This window comes from Anabrus simplex, chromosome 4 (genome assembly GCF_040414725.1).
Source record: "Anabrus simplex isolate iqAnaSimp1 chromosome 4, ASM4041472v1, whole genome shotgun sequence".
Taxonomy (NCBI): Eukaryota; Metazoa; Arthropoda; class Insecta; order Orthoptera; family Tettigoniidae; genus Anabrus; species Anabrus simplex.
In genome coordinates, this window is record NC_090268.1 from 92,736,216 (window position 1) to 92,757,984 (window position 21,769).

General features: G+C 37.7%; 1 protein-coding gene across 3 annotated transcripts in view; it reads right to left on the bottom strand.

Annotated features, from left to right (window-relative positions):
- The window catches only part of LOC136872181 (UDP-glycosyltransferase UGT5), a 108,183-nt gene that overhangs the window by 11,768 nt on the left and 74,646 nt on the right, over nt 1-21,769 (bottom strand). For all 3 annotated transcript variants that reach the window (XM_068227462.1, XM_068227463.1, XM_068227464.1), the window contains exons 3-4: nt 12,270-12,492; nt 2,687-2,906 (exon numbers count right to left, since the gene is read on the bottom strand). In XM_068227462.1, coding sequence (XP_068083563.1) covers nt 2,687-2,906; nt 12,270-12,492 — 443 coding nt within the window. The remainder of the gene's footprint in view (nt 1-2,686; nt 2,907-12,269; nt 12,493-21,769) is intronic.

The following is a 21,769-nucleotide window of genomic DNA, read 5'->3' on the forward strand; positions in this document are numbered from 1 at the left end:
GGTGGAAGAATTTTAGAATTTTAAATCGTGATTACATTTCGTCTCATTTTGTACCATTAGGGGCTGATAACCCAGATGTTAGGACCCTTTAAACAACAAGCTTCATCTTCATCATACCGCAGGTAGCAAAAATATGTGAAAGCGTACTAGAAAAGAGAATGAGAAGAAAGGTGAAAGGACGATTATAGGAAGAGTAATATTGAATATTGTTTTCAAAATGAAAGATCAACACTAGACCCCATCGTCAGTATTGTGCAATTAATAGAACAACATTGGGAATATAGAAGAGAGATGGAGATGACACTCATTGATTTAGAAAATATTTACGATAGTGTACGTAGGGCAAAGGTATGAAAAGTAATGTGCAGCAGCATTATTACCGTTATTTTCTGCAAGACCAATACTTTAAACTGTACATTGTAACTTCCGGTTTTATTATCCATCACTAACCATTATTCATTTACATATGTAAAAATAGGTAGCACATAGACCAGTATGTTATTGACCAAATGCGCATCTCCCACATAGTTACTACAAGCGACTAGCAATGCGTGCATAACCTAACACTATACATAGTTGTTTGGAAAGTGGTCCCATTACTGCAATGTTGCTGCTTGTGCTTCTTAGTCACTTGTTACATGCTGATGACTGGCCAGTGAAACAAATGTTTTTCAATACCGGTACTATACATTTTGCAAAAAAAAAACCACATTGACATGGCAGGAAAATTATGAAAACTTTTGTTTATCTCCAAATTATCCATTTCAAATATAAGGGTAGCTAAATTATGCAAGGGAGGAAATTACACAGGTAAATAGAGTATATAGTTAAAAATGACACTAAACATTGAAGGATAAAAAGAATTCAACAGTTTTAACAGACATACATATTAATTGAGAATTGTTTGCAGACCTGGAACCCCTTGTGAGTGGGGGTGGTAGATTACATCCATGATATCTGTTGCCTGTTTTAAGAGGCAACTGAAATGGGGACCCTAGTGGCTCTCAACTTGGGAGCATGGGTTGGTGACCACAGTCTTGTAGCTGAAAAAGGTATTGCTTCCTCTTACTTGTGTCAGACTTTCTTCACTCCTAACCACCCTTCATTGGTCATCTCCTATTCTCTTCCAACTCTGCCAGTATTAGGTTTGTTATTCCTAGCTTGTCTTTCATTTTCACACCCTTCACGACCTTTCCCTTTATTTTGCTGTAAAAGATTTAGAACATATCAGTTCTATGATCCTAATATTTTATCATATGTACTTCCTGTAGCTTAACTTCCTATGTAAGTACGAGTGGACTTCAAACTCAAGAAGATCAATGTATCGCGACACTACCTGTATTGTACAACAAACTGGATTTGTGTCAAAGAAGAAGAAAAATCTTGCTAGTGCATGCCATGAGTTGACAAGTCTGATAACTGTATGGTAGGGGCCTACCCCAGAGATACTTAAGCAAGTCAATAAGTATCTGCAGTTTTGCTCTAATTGTTTTTAGGTTGGCTCTATGGCATTGCATGCTCACCAGCCGCTAGATGGCATCATTGTCTATGTCTGTGGTAAGTTTCAGCGTTATCAGATCAGTACAGCTTGTGCTGTTGTGATGTAAACATGGCCGCGCCACTCTCTGTTTGCATCAAGGAAGAACAGTGTTCTGTAATCCATTTTTTGTGGTCTGAGGGTGTACCAGGAGTGGAAATTCATAGAAGACTTTTAGCACAATATGGGGACAATGTTTTGTCACAATGAATTGTTTACGAGTGGATTGAACACTTCAAAAAGTGTCGCACGAATGATGAGAAAAGATCTGGTCGTCCATCTGCAACCGTAACTGATGCCATTATTGAACAAGTCCATGATGTGATCCTGAATAACATACGAGTGACTGTTGATGACATGGCAAACCATATGCACATCAGCCATGGTTCTGATCAACAGGTGAAGGAAGCGGTGCATGCGTGGCTTGCTATGCAACAAAAAACCTTTTTGCAGAGGATATCAGAAAGCTTGTGAAACAGTAGACCATGTGCATTGAAAAGCAGGGTGGCTATGTTGAAAAATGATACCAATAAAAAATGTGTACTCTTTTGCAATAAATTATAAAAACTGATTGCAAATACTTATTGACTTGCCCTCGTAGACAGCGAGGCAGGGTTCGCCTTTCAACCAGATGGTCCGATGTCCTGAAATGAGTTGCATGACCAATTTGAATGAGGATTGCACTAACAAGAATTTGGAAGAAGTTGAGAGAGGCTGTTGCCCTAGAAGGGGATTGAATAGGCTGGAACTGAACTGAACATGCTAATATTTTACTGTCCCATAAACGTTAAAGAAGGAAACTGTAGGAACACTTATTGTGAGCCATCTACTCAAGAAAGATACTTTTGCTTACTCAATTACAGATCTAGCCACATCTTAAAATTACTTCCTTAACCATTTCTACTCTATCTGCAGGTGTTTGGGAATGCCAGAAATTTTAACTGTCAATTTTTTCCAATCTTGTACTTTTATTTTTCTGCATGTGCCTTATGTGAGTTTTTTTTACAGTATTTAAATTTAGAATATACCTAAGTATACATGTAAAATTGTAGAAATATCCCCCAGCCATTTCAAGTTATGACAGAAAAATCACACAGGCAAACATTGCTCACAATTACAGTTTTATATGTATAGATATAGTTTGCTTACCTAGGAGTGTTTAGCACTTTATTTATGGCCCCATGGAAGCTCTCTTTTGTCATAGTATCATAATCCACCTTTTCTCCAACACCATGGTTTATGCACTTCTGAATGTTCGTGAACTGGTCAGCCAAGAAGGGTATTCCAACCACTGGAACTCCATGATAAATTGCTTCTTGAGTACTCAGCAACCCAGAGTGTGTGATAAAAAGCTTCACATTAGGGTGCGCTGCAAAATATTATTCCCATAAGAAATTAATTTTAGTGGAACATACGAAATAAGAACATTGTATAAACAAATATCTTTGAAATGCAATTAATGATATTCATATGAAAATTTGTATCCATACAAAGGTGGCATCAAAGTTAGAAGCTAATGAATGATTTGTGGATGACAACACACTCTGTTCAAAATTAGAAAAAAAAAAAAAAATAATAAAGAACTGCTAGAGTGAATTGAATGTGAGAATGAGGAACTTCTGACAACAATCAATAAAGGTAAGACAGAAGGGTATGCCAACTACTGGAATGGCATGATAAATTACTTGCTTACTGAGCCAAAAGGCTTTCACAATCAACATTGCTGTGTGCATATGAGAAAGTGCAAAAATGTATTTACTTGAGCTCTATTGTCAGAAAATTTGGTAACTAAATAGAAAAAAATATGACACAGAATTTCATTTGCAAGAAATGCTGTGTCTAAGCACACTATCATCTGGGATTATTATTATTATTATTATTATTATTATTATTATTATTATTATTATTATTATTATTATTATTATTATTATTATTATTATTATTATTATTATTATTATTATTATTATTATTATTATTATTATTTCAGAGGAATTGTAAACATAATTTTGGGGCAGGCCTTTAGCAGATTGAGCTCAGTCAATGCCTACTAAAGTAACGGGCATTCATAATTGAAAAATAAATACCAGAAAATTGATGTCCTTTATATGATACAAATGATACAATGTATGAAGGGAAGATATCTTACTTAATGATGTATATAGACTTAATTGGCAGATACACAATAAACTGATTTAAGGAAGAAACAACAATTACATAGCCTCACTAGAGGAGGAGATAAGTAACAGATTTAAACTAATTGTAATTGAATAATGACCGGAGATATTTACAAACGTACTCAAGCATACTAAGAGTATACTGTAGGTATATGAATTGAATTTAACAGCAAGGTTACAGCTTGATGACAGTATAACTTTCCCACAACTTTTTCTTTACCTTTTGTTTAAAAAATTGCAAAGTTGGTGCTGATTTTATGTCTACAGGAAGTCTATTGGAAGCTTCTATTCCAGAGAATTTGAAACTTATTTTTGCCATAATTCACAGAGTAAATATTAAAAAGATACAGCATACAGATGGTTATAAGAGTTGAAGAAGTAGGTGGTATTATGTAGTACTGTATTCTGTTTTATTTTATACAGGGTGTGTCTCAATTATAGGAGCTGCCTGGCCGAGGCAGTAAAGGTGTGCTCGGTTCTCCAGGAAGGACGTGGGTTCGAATCCCCATCAGGAATGTCATAGAAAGAAAGAGATCCGCCTTATCAATACTAATTTATTAAAAAAAATTTATAACAGGACCGGTTTTGACTCTTCATAAGTCATCCTCAGCTGTCATATACATACACATTAGAATACATGTTTTAACAGTTGTATCTTGCCAATAAACATTTCATATTTGACTGACATTAGGTAATATTTCAGAGTGAAATTCTGTTTTTTACGTCTTAAGTTAGAAGATCAATAATATATTAAAAAGATACCTCTTTTTGAACCCATTGAAAGAATCACAAACACATGATAATGTTCAAGTTTTACCAGTAAAAGTTCCTAGAATGACTTTGTCATATTGTGTTATTTTAGTCGTAAGGTCTATAAAAAGTGCTTAAATGTAGCTGCTTATGCTCTTATAATATACTTTATATTAGGTTTATACCTTGTCAAAATAAGTAATGTGAATCTGAATTTGAATTTACGTTAACAAAGTGAAATGTGTTTTAAAATAACAGTAGGCCAGGTAATTAAAACCTGTGTTGAATGACCTTTTCAATTGCATACTGTGTAAAATACATTACATGCAACGTAAGACAATGGTACACTTCAATATGCAAATGTTAAAAGGTATAAGGCAATCGTGCAAGTTTTCGTATGAAGTCTTGTTCTTTCGTTACGCGTACATGCCAAGTTCAAATGGGGCACTTTTGGCCACTATATGATATTAACTTAAAGTCCAACCACTATATAGCTTATATTATCTTCTAGTTAAATGTACAGATTTGAAGATGAATGTGCTGCTGGGGTTTTTTGAAACCGTTAATACAGGAACACTAGCGTGTGAAAGCTGTTGTTGTAGGTGGTTCTTTTCCGGTCTATGACACTTGCTAACTATTGTCGTTGGATGATTGGGAAGTGTACCACTTGGCAGCTTGGCGTGTATTATAGTGTGAACTTCTGGTATTACTCACAGTACAAAAACACACACTGTAATTAAGACACCCTTGTCAGTCAAGGAATGCACCCAATCGTTTCTCCTCTGGTCCATTGATCGCAGTAACCTTTATTAACTAAGGTTTTGGTTGAAGGAAGAATCCCACCTCCCAATACTAATTTGCTTTTTATGGATAGTTTATGTAATAACAAACATATTCCAGCTTAAAGTCTAGTTAAATGACTAAACAAGTACATGTTTCATTCCTCTAATTTGGAACATCTCCAGCTAAAAAACATATATAAAGATTCAGAACTTGGCACATATGAAATTTAAAAAAACACTTACGATGATGATGATGATGATGATGATGATGATGATGATGATGATGATGATGATGATGATGACATACAATATTCCTTCATATTGAGTTAAAACACTCAACAAGCCAATATTCAAATTTGTAATAAAATATATGTGCATAAGGAGTCCTACAAAGTGATCTTCTTTCTTCAAAATGCTGGAGAAGTTGCTATAGTTTTTTAGTATGTATTCAAAATAAATTTTGAATGGTGATAGACTTGAATTTAAAATACAATGACCGGTTGAAACTCCTTAATAAAAACCGAAGTTGAGGTTAAATCTTGATAGAAAGTTGTGAGTTAACTATCAAGTCATTTAACTAGACTTAAAGCTGGAATATGTTTGCTATTACATAAACTAGCCATAAAAATCAAATTAATATTGGAAGGTAGGATTCTTCCTTCAATCAAAACCTTAGTTGTTTACATCTACTTTGATCTTTATGTAACAAGGAAAGTCCATGTGAGTTAAATCGGCCAGGTGTGGAGGACATTTAACTGAACCAACACAGCCTACCTAAGTACTGCATGCATGGTGATTGAAATGCAGTGGAGCGTCATCACAACACAGCCACATTCACTGTCGAATACCCAGAAGGGCTCTTCCAATAATCCAGGCAGTGATTCTGCCAAGAAACAGTAGCATTCCTCACCATTCAGGCAAGGAGGAAAGACATGCGGCCCAAGTAAATAGTTACCAACAATGCCAGCACAAGTATTGACACTAAACCAATGCTGAAATTTGTCCATTACTATAATGTCCTCTTTCATGCAGTCACTTGACAATGGACATACCTTGTCTCCTGTTGCCTTTTGCTGCACTATAGGCTAGGTGCCTATCAGCCATTTCTTTGTTGGTGTACCAAAACAGAGTCAGTTTCTGCTGCAAGCTTAGTAGTCAATGTATGCAGAACAAACTGTATGCTGCTTACTGAGACTGGGAAGCAATTGCATGAAACGAACAAGCATATCTCTGTCTCTATCGTTCATCCCACTTCCCCTTCCTTCCCTGAAACACAGCAGCGGGCAGCAGCTTGTGCACTGCCAGAGCAAATATGGTGAGTTTGTCAATTTTAATCACATGCCTGGAAGTAACAAATTAACCTCATTTTTGCAAAATGGAATTTTTTCCCCACCAATCTCATTGTGCGATCATTCTTTACATAACATGAAGATCATCCCTGATTTTCTTTTGCTGATATAATTTAGACATATCCTGTACATGAGAATAACAGTTCTGAGTTCTCCAATCATACTAAGTGGTGGAAGTGTGCTTTTTCAATAAAGTTTAGTACAGTACAGGAAATTAAACATATTTCTGACTGCCTTATTTTGTACTACAATTAATTCATTAGGTACTGATTTCCTACAGTGAGACAAAATTACATTCAAGTATTGATGATGGCTGTGTACAAGTGTGTAGTAGATTTGTAATAGAATGTTTTGAGGAATAAGATCTCTTAAGTTTTTTTAGCTTTCCTGCAATTGGTGAGACTTTTTTAATTACAAATTTCACATGTCTATCTCAAATTATTATTAATAATCAAATTTAGAAATTTTACTTTATTGACTTCTTTTATTTCATTATCATAAATATATACTTTACAATGCTCTGTTTCTTTTGTACTTTGTTTTGAGATGATTATGTAATTGGTCCTCTGAAAGTTAATAGTTAATTTGTACCCTTATACCATTTTGAAAGAGTGATTATATAATTCTGCATGTCTTCTATCATGAAGTTTACATCTTTGCCCATGTAGAGAAGGGTTGTGTCATGTGCATACAATGTGATGTGGCCCATTAATGATAAATTGTAATGATGTTGATGTAAATGAGCAACAATGCTAGTCCTAAAATGCATCCTTGTAGAGCACCATATATAATATAATTTTCTGAAATAATAAAGCATCATTGTCACCAAAGCAGAAAGCTAGATTCTAAAACCTTTCAAAGCTATTCCTGGAACTTCTGCACTTTGTAAATTAGCTAGAAGTATCGTATTATCCACAGTATCAAAAACCTTTAGTAAGATCAATAAACAATCCAGCAGAAATATTTTTACTGTCTAGAGCCTCTTATAGCATTGAGGTCAACTGAAATGGTATTTTTCCGAAACCCATATTGTGAAATGCAAAATCATTTTATTTATTGTTCAAAATTAGTCTTTTTTTTAAATATTACTTTATCTAGAATTTTAGACAGCACAGAAGGAATAGAAATTTTGCTGTACTTAATGATATTTCTCATATCTCCACCTCCACCTTTGTGGGATGAACAGTAGACGGTAAATGGGAAGAAAAGTCAGGTTGTAAGTTATACCAAGAGAAGAAGTTCTCAGTTTTAGTTACTGTGTTAATGGGGTGATAGTACCTCATGAGGATCATTGTAAGTACCTAGGTACCAATCATTCCTTATATGCTTTTTATTTGGGTAATCACATTAACGAGGTTGTAAAGAAATATTACAGGTCTCTTCATATAGTTATGAGGGTATTTAGGGGTCGTAGTAAGGAGTAAAGGAGAAAGCATATAAGTCTCTGGTAAGACCCCAATTAGAGTATGGTTTCAGTGTATGGGACCCACACCATGGTTACTAGATCTGTGAACTGGAAAAGATCCAAAGGAAAGTTGCACCATTTGTTCTGGGTGATTCCTGGGAAAAGAGTAGTGTTACAAAAATGTTGCAAACTTTGGACTGGGAAGACTGGGAGAAAGGAGACAAACTATCCAACCAAGCTGTTAGTGGAGAGATGATGTGAAAGGACATTAGTAGAGAAATAAGCTTGATTGGAGCTTTTGAAGGTTGGAAAATCTTAGGTTGACATTTAAGAAAACAATATGGAGCAAAATAAAATTACTGGAAGAAGATTTAAGGATTGAAATAATTTATCAAGGGAACTGTTTGTTAAATTTCCAAGTTCTTTCAAAATTGTTTGAGAAAAGACTAGATAAAGAATTGATAGGGAATCTTTCACTTGGGCAGCACCCCTAAATTCAGTCGGTCGGTCGGTTTTAGGTGAACCAAATTAAGATTTCTGAAGACCCTTGTGTTACCATTATTCCTTTATGGCAAAGGAATGGCAGAACATGGAAAAATGATGGTTTTAAGATGTGGGTGTATCGCAGGATGTCAAGAATGTCGTGGATGCAGAAAGGAATGAATAGCTCAGTCCTTACTTAATGAATTGAATAAAGGAGACTATCCTACATATATTATGAAAGAATTCTTGGAGATATTGTATGTCAACAAGGAAATAGCCTGTTAAAATGGTGAAGTTGCAGGACAAATGGAAGTTACACTGTGCAATCAGAGATCAAGTCCAATGGAGGCAGACTATTGAGCACATCAGATGATGGCTCATTGAAGGATGGAATAATGATGGCAAAATTCCGTGTCCATCATTTACAAGAATATACATATTGCGCTCTGTCATTGGTATTAAAACTAGCTGTGTTCCACTTTTAGGAATAAATAAACAGATATATAACCAGACAGACAGACAGACAGACAGACAGACAGACAGACAGACAGACAGACAGACAGACAGACAGACAGACAGACAGACAGACGCCAAAGGGAAAAGTTCTCTCTCATGTTACCTCGATGTTCAGATACATTAGGTGGGCGTAATTTTAAAGCTGAGAGAAATATGATGCATACTGATTTTGCTCCCTTGCTTTTTGGTATTTGCTTTACGTTGCACTGACACAGATAGGTCTTATGGTGATGATGGGATAGGAAAGGCCTAGGAGTTGGAAGAAAGCAGCCTTGGCCTTAATTAAGGTACAGCCCCAGCATTTGCCTGGTGTGAAAATGGGAAACCACGGAAAACCATATTCAGGGCTGCCCACTATCTCCTGGGTGCAAGCCAACAGCCACGCGCTCCTAACCACACGGCCAACTCGCCCAGTGACTTTTTTTTTTCTCCTCTTATGAATCCTTCAAATAACTGTAGGTCTGCGAGGGTGTCCATCACTGGCTGCAGAACATGAAGCCTGTAGGAAATAATAATTTCCTCCATCATTTGAAGAGTAAGCAAAATTATGTAGATTTAAAAAAGAAGTTATTTATAATGAAGGGGCATTTCAAATATAGTCTACAGATTTTACATATAATCAATAGTGTAAGAGAAAATTGAAAAACTCTTCTGGTCTTCCTTTAAACCTCCAGTCTGTTCAGTGATTTGTAAATGATATGTATATTGAATCCTGCTCCTGGATGAGAAGACTCTAAATATGAAGTTTGGTCAAAATATAATCAATAGTATAAGAGAAAATGGAGAAAAAACTCTTCTGGTCTTCATATAAACCCCCAATCTATTCAGTAATTTTTAAATGATATGCATATTGAAATCTGTGCTTGAATGAGTAGACTCTAAATATGAAGTTTGGTGTAAAAGAAAAATTGAAAATAAATCTTTTGGTCCTCCTATATACCTCCAGTCTGTTTTGTGATTTTTATATGCATATCAAAATTTGCTCCGGGTTGAGCAGACTCTAAATATGAAGTTTGGTCAAGATATAATCAATAATGTGAGACAAAACTGAAAAAAACTCTTCTAGTCTTCCTATAAACCCTTAGTCTATTCAGTGATTTTTAAATGGTGTGCATATTGAAACCTGCTCCTGGATGAGAAGATTCTAAATATTTAGGCAGATGACCTTCGATATTAGTCCCCTTAAAACAACAAGCAAGATTCTAAATATGAAATTTGATCAAGATATATTCAATAGTGTAAGAGAAAATTGAAAAAAACTCTTCTGGTCTTCCTATAAACCCCCAGTCTATTCTGTGATTTTTAAATGATATGCATACAGAAAGCTGCTCCTAGATGAGTAGATTCTCAATATGAAGTTTGGTTGAGATCCATTCAGCCGTTTACCTGTGATGGTGAAACGAACAAACAGACAAACAGACATGAAAGCTAGAATTTTATTTATAAGATGTAGGCTACTTATTGCAAACACAGATATTTTTACATCTAATTTCTCTATTTCATGTTACCTCGGTGTTCAGATATATTAGGTGGGGGTAATTTTAAAACTGAGAGAAATATGATGCATACTCTGATTTTCTCCTGTTATGGACCTTCAAATCAGTAGCGGTGATTGGGAATTAAAAGTGTGGGGCCAAAAAAACACACAGACAACAAACAGTACCAGGTTTTTTGGGATATAGCGGTTGGGGGGGATATATACATCAAAACTGAAGAAAAAAAAAGCTCTACAAAATGGTAAGCTCTCTCAGCAAATTTCCACAGAGACATAAAGGTTGACAGTTTACCAACTTAAATGTGGTAATAATAGATTTTTGAGACTTTGATTCAATATTATACAGTAAAATGTTCACCAAAGGAACAATATTGCACACATATTACAATTAAATAGAAGTACGGCATGATTATATAATTAAAATTCATTTAGTAATTGACTACGCAGTAAGGCCCGTATTCACCAACGCTAGTAAAAGCTTTTATCTTAGTTTAACACTACATAAACCAAGATAATATTTAAGTTTGTATTCACCAACAACATTATGTCAGATAACGGGTATTATCTCGGTTTACAATTTGACCGGAGATTGGTTAGCTGGTAAAATGGGAAATCTAAGATAATAGCCTTCCAAGATGGCTGCTCGTAGATGGCTGGAATATCTAATTGCAGCTTATAAATCTCATATTTTGTCCCATTTTGGCTCTACGCAACTAAGGTTAAGTTATAAGGAGAATCCCACCTTCCAATACTTGTCAATTTCTTATAACAGTTTTATTATTACAGAAAATTGCTACAGAAAATCACAGCGATGAGTAATATGATCAAGATTATGCAATAAATAAATGTCCTGGGTGGTTAAAAGTATGTACAATGTATTTCGAGGACTACGACGACACTGAATTTCAGACACATTTTAGGTTATGTAAAGCTTTGTCACTGTCAAGTGTTATTCATGATCAAACATAACCTGGAATTCCCAACACATAGTGAACCATACCACATCTGTGTGGTATTGTCATTTATTGAATACCTCATGCATACATTAAAACTAACGTGGGGACGTGAACAAAGGAAAGCGCACTAGAATTAGGCCACCACCCACGACGGGGACGGCTAGACCAGTGAAGGGAGTACGTGAGCGGATTTCACAGTTTACTCTCCAAGTCTACTAAACAAGCCACAAAGGTGTCAACTGCAGTATACAAAATAACTGAGTTCTGAGGTATCTGAATTGGTGTATGCACTTGTTATGCATTCCATCAGTGTATGGAAGAGGTAGATTTTTCATTATTAGTTTTATCTCTACCATTTTTATAACCTGTTTACCATAAATATCAAATGAAGGTCCCAAATAAAGTGGAAAGTGAACAAGTAATCACTGAATGATGTTTCTTTTTGGATTTATATAATGATCTTATGTACATTCATTTTAAAAGTTGTCTTAAAACTTTCTTTCATGGCAAAGTGCAACTATCAACTTACAAAGATATTGTACACCGAGCTCGGTGTGGCCAGTATCCAGTATTCGGGAGATAGTAGGTTCGAACCCCCACTGTCGGCAGCTCTAAAAATGGTTTTCCGTGGTTTCCCATTTTCACATTTCAAATGCTGGAGCTGTACCTTAATTAAGTCCACGGCCGCTTCCTTCCCACTCCTAGCCCTTTCCTGTCCCATCGTCGCCATAAGATGTATATGTGTTGGTGCGACGTAAAGCAACTAGCAAAAAAAAAGATACTGTACATGCTTTTGTCTCTTTTTCTAAAATTTGTACTCACCTAATATATCACTTTGAGGTAGCCATTTGCCAACTTTGACATTTTTGGGCTGTCCTGGAAGTGTATCAGATTCCCATTTCCACAACACTCTCTGAGGAAATTGTGAGAACGTATCCAAGATCATCTGACGTTTATCTGGAGTAAGTTTGTCACTGCGTACATTGGTACCCAGACTAAAGAAGATAGCACCCTCTTTTGCATCGTCCAAGTATTTCTGTATATCCTGGAAAAATTTGAAATGCAGTACATGTAGTTCATGAAATTTTATTATTATACCTCTCTCTTGCATGCAGTTTTCTATCTACTGTACACATCATACATATTACAGTAAACCTGTCGTTAAATAATGATTGACAACAACAAAATAAAAACAATAATATTTATGATCTTCTTTTGTCACTGCTTTTTCCACACCCTGACAGGGTCCATATGTGATTGTGTCACACACGTGAAACAGCTAAATGTATGGGAAGAAGTTGTGTCATCTTATGGATTTAAGTTCTCAGCCAAAGGAGTGAAGTGCTGCTAACAACGTGAAACAAGAACCGAAAGTACAATGGCATGATATAAGGAGGGGAGCAGTTGTGAAGAGCTGAAAGCTTTAAGTACCTGCGAAGTGTAATTTTATAAAATGGAGGAAACAGGATGGAAATCAAAGAATCAATTTGCACACCTTCCTCTTTCATTAAGAGTGTGGGAGGATTGATATGGAACAGGGTTGTACCACAGAGATGTAAAGGAATTATTTACAAGACTTATTTTGTGCTAATTTTGATGTATGGATCAGGAACGTGGGTGATGAAGGAGAGGGAGATGAAGTTTCAGTGGTGTTGAGTTGGTTTAATGAGAATGGACAGATTAAGAAATAAGAGAGTTTGGGAAATGGTAAATGATGTACCCCTACAGGAAAAGATAAAAAAATGAAGGTTGCAGTGGTATAAACACGTTAAGAGAGTGGGAGAAGAAAAGATACCAAGGAGAATATTAGAAATGGAGTTGAAGGGAAGAAGACCTAGAGGAAGACCGAGGGACAGATGGCTGAAAGATGTAAAGAAGAGCATCGAAGCAAGAGGAGGGAACTGGACGACAGTAACAGAAGAGAAGTGGTGGATGGACAGAAAACGATGGAGAGGCTTATGTTCCAAGTAGACCCAGCCTGTGGTCGTAAACTGCTCTAAATAATGATGATGATGTGGACATTGCCTAGTTTTATAACTGAATGCCCTTCCTAATACCAATTCTATGTGGAGAGATATTATTATTATTTTTTTTGCTATTTGCTTTACGTCGCACCGATACAGATATGTCTTATGGCGACGATGGGATAGGAAAGGCCTAGGAATGGGAAGGAAGCAGCCTTGGCCTTAATTAAGGTACAGCCCCAGCATTTGCCTGGTGTGAAAATGGGAAACCATGGAAAACCATCTTCAGAGCTGCTGAAATGGGGTTCGAACCCACTATCTCCCGATTACTGGATACTGGCTGCACTTACGCGACTGCAGCTATCGAGCTCGGTGAGATATTATTTAATTATTATGTCTTTCTGTGGTGTTTAGTAGTACGATGTGCTATGTTTTAATGAAAAGGTGTCTATTAAAACAAACACAAACACCCAGTCCACCCAGTGAATTCTTCAGCTCAGAAAAAAATTTGAACATGAGAACCTCTGAACTGAAGTCCACTATACTGACCTTTCAGCTGGGAAATTGGACTGAATAATAATTAAGTATTCCATTAAAATACCACACTATACAGTTGTGATGGCAGTACTGCCGGATCTGTAGTTAACCTGTCAAGCGGTACATTTCTTTTGAGGAGCTACTAACACAGTGGCACATTTTCCATAAGGTACTGTGAAGTAACATATAGTGCGATACTCTTGTGTACTATAGTATTTTTATCAGATTCAAAAGTACAGAATATGTATCAAGCTGTCAAAAATGATCATAGTACGAAGGGCAAGACGTCTGGCTCACTGAGGAAAGCAACGGGAACTTACAGTGAGATACTTTTAATTGGTCAGGTATTTTCATCAGGTTTAAAAAACAGTCTCACTTACAAGCTGTTAACATGATTACAGTGCCAAGGGCAAGGAAAGAGAATCTGGCTCCATGAGGAAAGCAACAGGAAACCTACAATAACATACTCTTGTGTACAGGTGTGATAAACAATTGAAAATATTCTAGCGGATTATTTATGTCTTCAATTTGTACATTCAGTCCAGGTTGCCCCGTAAATGTAAATCTCGGCTGTTCAGATCCTATCTTTGTCCATACATCGAGCAGAATATCACCACTAGTGCTACCGTCACGTTCACTTGAGTCTCTTTCACCATTGCACTCTCTATCTCCTGACATTTCAACATTAGTCTCACTATCAGATGACACATCACTCTCCGAATTGTCACAGTGTAATAAATCAAACAGTTCTTCTCGCAGACATTTCCGAGCTCTGCTTGCACCTGCCATAATGCACTATCTACCATTCTCAGCAGCCTGGCGGCCAGTACTGGCTGGCTGCCAGCTGTGCGTGGAACTAAAGCATTTCGCCTGGTCGCGTGGTTTTAGGAGAGGGCTGCCACTGTAGACAAAGCTCGAAACTAACTTATACACACAAAGGAAAGCGATCTCGGATCATATGACGGAATAAGTCGTCAAACCCATCGCCGAAAGACATTTACAATGTGATGACGAAATATTCCGTCGTGGTCACTTAGGAAGCCATGCGGCTATGATGATTTATTCCATCATTACCACTTGAAAGGTTAAGATAGCCAATAGAGCAGAAATACCAAGACCAACATAGGTCAGATGATGTGAGCATTGGCCATGAAAGCTGAAGGTTGTGTGTTTGGGTCCTGCTAATGTCTGTTTGGTCATTTTTGCTCTGTAGCTATAACCGTGGAAAGACAGCAGTGGAATTTATAGGGACTTTCTCATTTTATTGTGGAAATGAAAACATACAACCTGTGTTCCAGTCATTGACCGGGTCAGGGAATGAATGAATGAATCATATATAGGCCATTAGTACGATGGGGTCGCCACTCCCAAAGTGATTTATTAATGACTGATAAATGCTATGAAATTATTTGTTATGAAATCTGTCCAGGGTACTCTGAGCATTCTCCTGTGTGACCAATTTCAAAATCCATAAAGCAGTGTTGACCAGATATAGCATTTCTAATAGATTTGGCCAGAGTATGAGGTTTATATTATCATCATGAAAGACTGACATCATCTTTTGAGAGGATGATCTAGAAATCTCAATACAGCATGTGATTTCCTTTTTAGGGTCCAAATTGTCAGTTATGGTGCTCCCAAGGAATGTGAACCAACTTACCTGTTCTATGTAGTGATGATTTAACTGTTGAAGGGAATGGATGACTTCCTGAAATATGTAGGGTAAAATAAATAGTTTTCTTTCATTATAAGTTGTATTGACAAGGCATGAGCAGTTCTTGAAGACCTTGAATGTTGTCACAAATAATTAGGGTGTTATCTGCATATCTAATATTGTTTACAACGAAACAATTTACTTTCACACCTAGTTCAGTATCATACAAGGCTTCTATGAATATGTGATCAGCATAGATGTTAAATCTGCAGACCTTCAGGCTAAGTAGCGGTCTCTTGTTTGGCCATGGCCCTTTGGGGCTGTTGCATCATGGAGGGGGATAGAGGTTGAATAGGACCAGTGAAACTATGAAACCGTGGCGTATTCCTCTTTTTGTTCATCCAGTCTTGATTGTGGATCACTGGTTCCAGTAGAAATTTTGTATGATGCAGATATCCTTTAAGTATAACTGTTCCTGCTGGAGAATTTCAGTCAGTTTTTTGTGTTTGACTCTAATAATAATAATAATAATAATAATAATAATAATAATAATAATAATAATAATAATAATAATAATTGTATGGCCACAGCTACTGTGTGCAGACATTTCAATTTGACGCCATCTGGCTGTCTGGTCATCAATTTCGATGTTCCGTTTTACTCTAGGCCCACTAGATGGCAGACCTTGTAAACCGAAACTCTCTTGGGTGTCCAGTGCCATCTCACAGTCAATGAAAAATGCAAATACATCTTTGTGTTGCTCTTAGCATCTTTGAAAGAGAACATTGACACTGAACAATGCCTCTCATGTACCAAAGCCATTTCTGAACCCCATTCGGTTGTCGTCCATGTAAATGGTGGGCAGGAAGTCCCTGTACCCCGTACCCCTGTAACTGTTTAGTATCAAATGTTATTTAGATTATCTTATTTACATACTAAGTATCCAATATATCTGTATGTTCTCCGTCATGATGTAAACATTGTTGTATACCTCTCCGTGTACTTCTTGAGATATTTCTGAGCATGTCCGGTGTTATAGTGCGAAATGCATCCTCAACAGCATAGCGCAATTCTTCATTTGTAGTTAACAAAGCACGGCATGCTAGAACGCGCTCATTCCGGTCTCTATCCAATAACTTGTCTACGAACGTCGGTCAAAAAGGTCTGAACTTAAGGTCTATTTTAATGTTATCTTGCATTGTTGTTCTCAGTACACCGAATTCCGAAGCACGTTTACGCATCGACTTCATAGGAGATTGTTCACTCAAAGCACATATTTCTTCTTGTATCTTCTTCCTTCCAATTCGCGGCCTGTCTTTAACACTGCCCGAGGAAAAAGCACGTCTGTCTGTCTCATTGTTTGCCCATGTGTTGTCGTTCGTGCATCCACACACTTGCCACTAACCGCTCCTTGATAGTATAACTCTTACATGTTATCATTCTCATATTTTGGTCTGTATTGAAATGTACAATGAAGTCAAATAAATAATAAAGTTTAATTATTTCACCTATTCAATACATAAAAAGAGATGTTAATAAAGAATTAAATCTGTAAATAAAAATTATAGGGACATGTTTCGCCCTTTAATTAAGGGCATCTTCAGCCTAATCTCAATCTGAAACTTAATTAATCAGGTACCTGATTGTAATTAAATTACATATGAATATGAAGATGATGTTGGAAATGTGTTTCAAATGGTGAGCTGTTAACAGTCTTGAAACTACAGCTGAGATATGATACCTGATATGGTGCTTTATTATTAGGAGCTAAAGCTAGAGAATGTAGCAGTTTGTTTTCCATTATTTCTGGGCCATCAGCAGCACTGAACTTCATACTCTCATCTCTATCCACCCCAGACTGTTGATTTATACATTATGCAATCTTCTGATCATCCAGAATGGTTCTGTTGGCATTGTCTGGTTGATGGTCTTTTTCTTTTTTTATAACCATGTTATCTCCTTGTGCTGTTTGAAGTACTGGGCGAGTTGGCCATGCAGATAGGGGCGCACAGCTATGAACTTGCATCTGGCAGATAGTGGGTTCAAATCCCACTGTCAGCAGCCATGAAGATGGTTTTCTGCGGTTTCCCATTTTCACACCAGCAAATGCTGGGGCTGTACCATAATTATGGCCATGGCCGCTTCCTTCCCATTCCTAAGCATTTCCTGTCCCATCATCGCCATAAGACCTATCTATGTCGGTACGACTTAAAGCAAATATCTGTTTGAAGTTGTCATGTTTTTCACTTATCTCAGTCAGTTTTTTGCACCTTTCTGCCATCCATTTTTCCTTAGCTGTTTAGAGTTTCTCTTTATATCTGCCAAAAATCCTCCACTTTGCATTTTGCTCACCATCTTTGTTCCATCAGCTTCAGTATCTCATCCATCATCCATTTTCTTCCTCTTCTGTATCTCTGTCATCCTTAAATGTTTTTTACAAACACCAACCAGTCTATGTGTTTCTCAGTATTTCCCACTGGCTTTGTGCATTATCAACATTCGTGAGTAAGCTGTTCCCTAGTTTATTGTTAACTCTTCTTGAATTGGTTCTCTCATCGTAGTATCCTGTAGTATTCTATTTGAAACCTGTTTTGGTTTAACCATTTTTAATTTCAACTGTACATCTGCTGCTACTGGGACATGATCAGAGCCAATGCCAGCATTAGGATATATTATCATTCATTTGATCATGTTCCTAAATCACTTTTTAATTAGAATACAATCAATCATGTTCCTTACTGATTCATTACAGTTTGCTTCTAAAGGTGACATTTGTGCAGTTTGTACCATGTGTTAGTGACTACCAGCTCATTTTCTTGACAAATTTAAATAGTCTATCTTCCCTATTGTTAGCTACACCTAGTCTACAATTGCCTACTAAGTCAAATCTTCATTCTTGTCCAATTTTGGCATTAAAATCACTGGAAATTATCAAGATATCATTGCTAAAAATAATAATGTTATTTGCTTTACGTCCCACTAACTACTTTTACGGTCTTCGGAGATGCCGAGGCACCAGAATTTAGTCCCACAGGACTTCTTTTACATGCCAGTAAATCTACCGACACGAGGCTGTTGTATTTGAGCACCTTCAAATACCACCGGACTGAGCCAGGATCGAACCTGCCAAGTTGGGGTTAGAAGGCCAGTGCCTTAACCGTCTGAGCCACTCAGCCCGGCAAGATATCATTGTCGTGGAGTCTATTGTATACATTGCTCAGCAACTCATAGAATGCCTCGACTTTATCGTCATAAGCTTTGTCTGCAGTAGGAGCATCATCATCATAATTTTCATTTCCCCTTGTCCAACTCCTGCCAGGTCGGAGTGTCATTGACACTTCTTTACCGTTGCCTCTCCTTCCACCACTCCTCTTCAGTAATTGTATTCCAGTCTATTCTTCTTTTTCTTATACTGTTCTTAACATAGTCCATTCATCTTGCTCTGGGCCTCCCTCTTTTCCTGTTTTTTCGAACCCTCGTTTTGGTATCCTTCACTCCTCCATCCTCATAACATGCCCAAACCATCTCAATTTATTCTTATCCATCCTGTCAATCAATTTTTCTACTCCTACCTCTTTTCTGACTCAACATTTCTAACTCTGTCTCCCGTTGTCTTCCCCACCATATTCCTCAGGAACATCTCACTGGCCTGAATTTTACTCTCATCTCTTGCTGTCCACGAACCTGCTACGCAGGCGTAGCAGGGGGAGAGGTGATACTCCCACGTGGCGCGTCCCAGGTGGCGGATAGGGGGGGGTCCTAACCGGCTTGCCGGCGGACTTGAGGGAAATAAAATACCTCTCGCGGACCAAACACACACCCCCTGTGGGTGGGGAAGGCAGACGAATAATACACCCACGGTATCCCCTGCCTGTCGTGAGAGGCGACTAAAAGGGGCGACCAAGGGATGATTGGATTAGAACCATGAAACTACTTGTGATTAGTACCACCACGTGGGGAACACCATGGGTCGTTGTTACTTGCGTGTAGTACCACTATGTTAGGTACAAAATAGGTTTGTGATTAGTAGCAATCAGGAGCACCGTGCGGTCAGGCTTTTACGGTACCTGTGATTAGTAGCACTATATGAGTGACACCAGGGTTCTGGCTTGCCTATGATTAGTACCCACTATATAAGGAACACCACGGGATAGTACGAGTCCCTGTGGTTAGTACACGTATGTGACGAAAACCATAGGTTTGCGTTGCCTGTAAATGGTGCCGCTATGTGTGAAACACCATAGGTCTGTATTACCTGTGTGAATTTCATTACCTGTGAGTAGTACCATAATGTGTGGAATACCGCGAGTCTACGATACTTTTGATTAGTACCGCACCATGTCAAATACCATGGTTCTACTTTTCCAGTGATAAGTACCATTATGAGAGTGCGATGATCTATATTTTGGACCCCTTTAGCTTGCAAGCATCATCGATTTAGTATTGAGCTATAGAAGCAGCCCCTTGGTCAGTATTACTATTGTTTTCCGTCAGTTTCTGAGACTGAGGCATTGCGGGTCGTCTCCTCTGATTGTTTTAACTTCATATCCATCCGTTCATTTTTCGTCCTCACGTTTTGAATTCTAGTCAGTGGAGGATTTTGTATTTTTATTTTGTCATTGCATTTCGTCGCATTTCGTCCCATCAGGGGCCGATGACCTCGATGTTAGGCGCCTTAAAACAACAAGCATCATCATCATCATCATCATCATCATCATCATCATCATCATCATCTCTTGCTGTCAAAGTCGAAGTCTCTGATGCTTATGTTAATAAAGGGTTTTTTTTTTTTTTGCTAGGGGCTTTACGTCGCACCGACACAGATAGGTCTTATGGCGACGATGGGATAGGAAAGGCCTAGGAGTGGGAAGGAAGCGGCCGTGGCCTTATTTAAGGTACAGCCCCAGCATTTGCCTGGTGTGAAAATGGGAAACCACGGAAAACCATTTTCAGGGCTGCCGATAGTGGGATTCGAACCTACTATCTCCCGGATGCAAGGGGTTTAGTACATCTTGTACATTATCTCTTTATATTTCATAGGAACTTCTCTGTTCCACACTGGCTTCCTTACATTCTAGTAGAACATATTTCCTGCTTGTACCTGGGCAACTGCCCTAAATGCAGATCAGTAGTGACCAACATCGATTATTTTCTGCCTCCATTTCAAACTCGGGTATTGCAGCAGTGATCGAGAGTGACTGGGAGAACTTCGCCCAACTTTCACGGCCTGTGACATGGCCATGACATCACTGTGGTTGAATAGCATACGCTCATAGCCACCCTGCCCATTTACAGTGCTGCATACCCGCAGCATGTTATGCTAAGCATGAGCACCTCTGTTGTAAACCAAGTGAGTTATCTCAAATGCAAATTCTTTCCAGGAAAATGCTGCTAAATATATATCAGGATAATATGTAGTGATCGGTTTCATAACCCCTCGCCTTGCGTACCTGCCTTAAGTCCCATAGCTCCATGCCCTCAGTCCCAAAATTGAACCTCTTTGCTGGTTACAGAGAGCAACCGAGTGTTGAAGTCAAAATTATCACTGTGTGTGTGAATATACGGAGCTAATTAAACAAATAGGCACCTGATAAATCATTTTTTTAAAATAATATGATATGGGACCTTCACCAGGATTACTTGATCCAAGAACTGGAAAAATTCCAAAGAATCACCTTGATTTGATCTAGGTGATTTCCAACAAAATAGTAGCGTTACAAAAATGTTGCAAAGTTTGGGCTGGGAAGACTTGGGAGAAAGGAGATAACGTGGTCAACTAAGTGGTATGTAATACCAATATAGTTGTACCGTAATTGGATATTATAAATTTTCCAGCTCCAATTATGGGCCAACTATATTGGTATTATAAGTTTACTCATTCAGAACAAATATTTCAGTTTCCCTATGGGAATCAATATCTTTATCACCTGTTTTTTGAAAATGAGACAAAGTGTCTCAAGTGCATTGGCACTGCCGGTGGCTCCAGGTAGCCTATGTAGTGGCCTCCACGGTATGCACTAGTCATGCGTCTTGCTGGGTGTACTATTTACCAACTGATGAGGCCAACTGGGGAGAAACGCTGGCAACCAGGAATGAGTTAGCTGGAAAATTTATAATGTCCAATTACGGACCAACTACATTGGGATTATAAGTTTACTCATACAGAG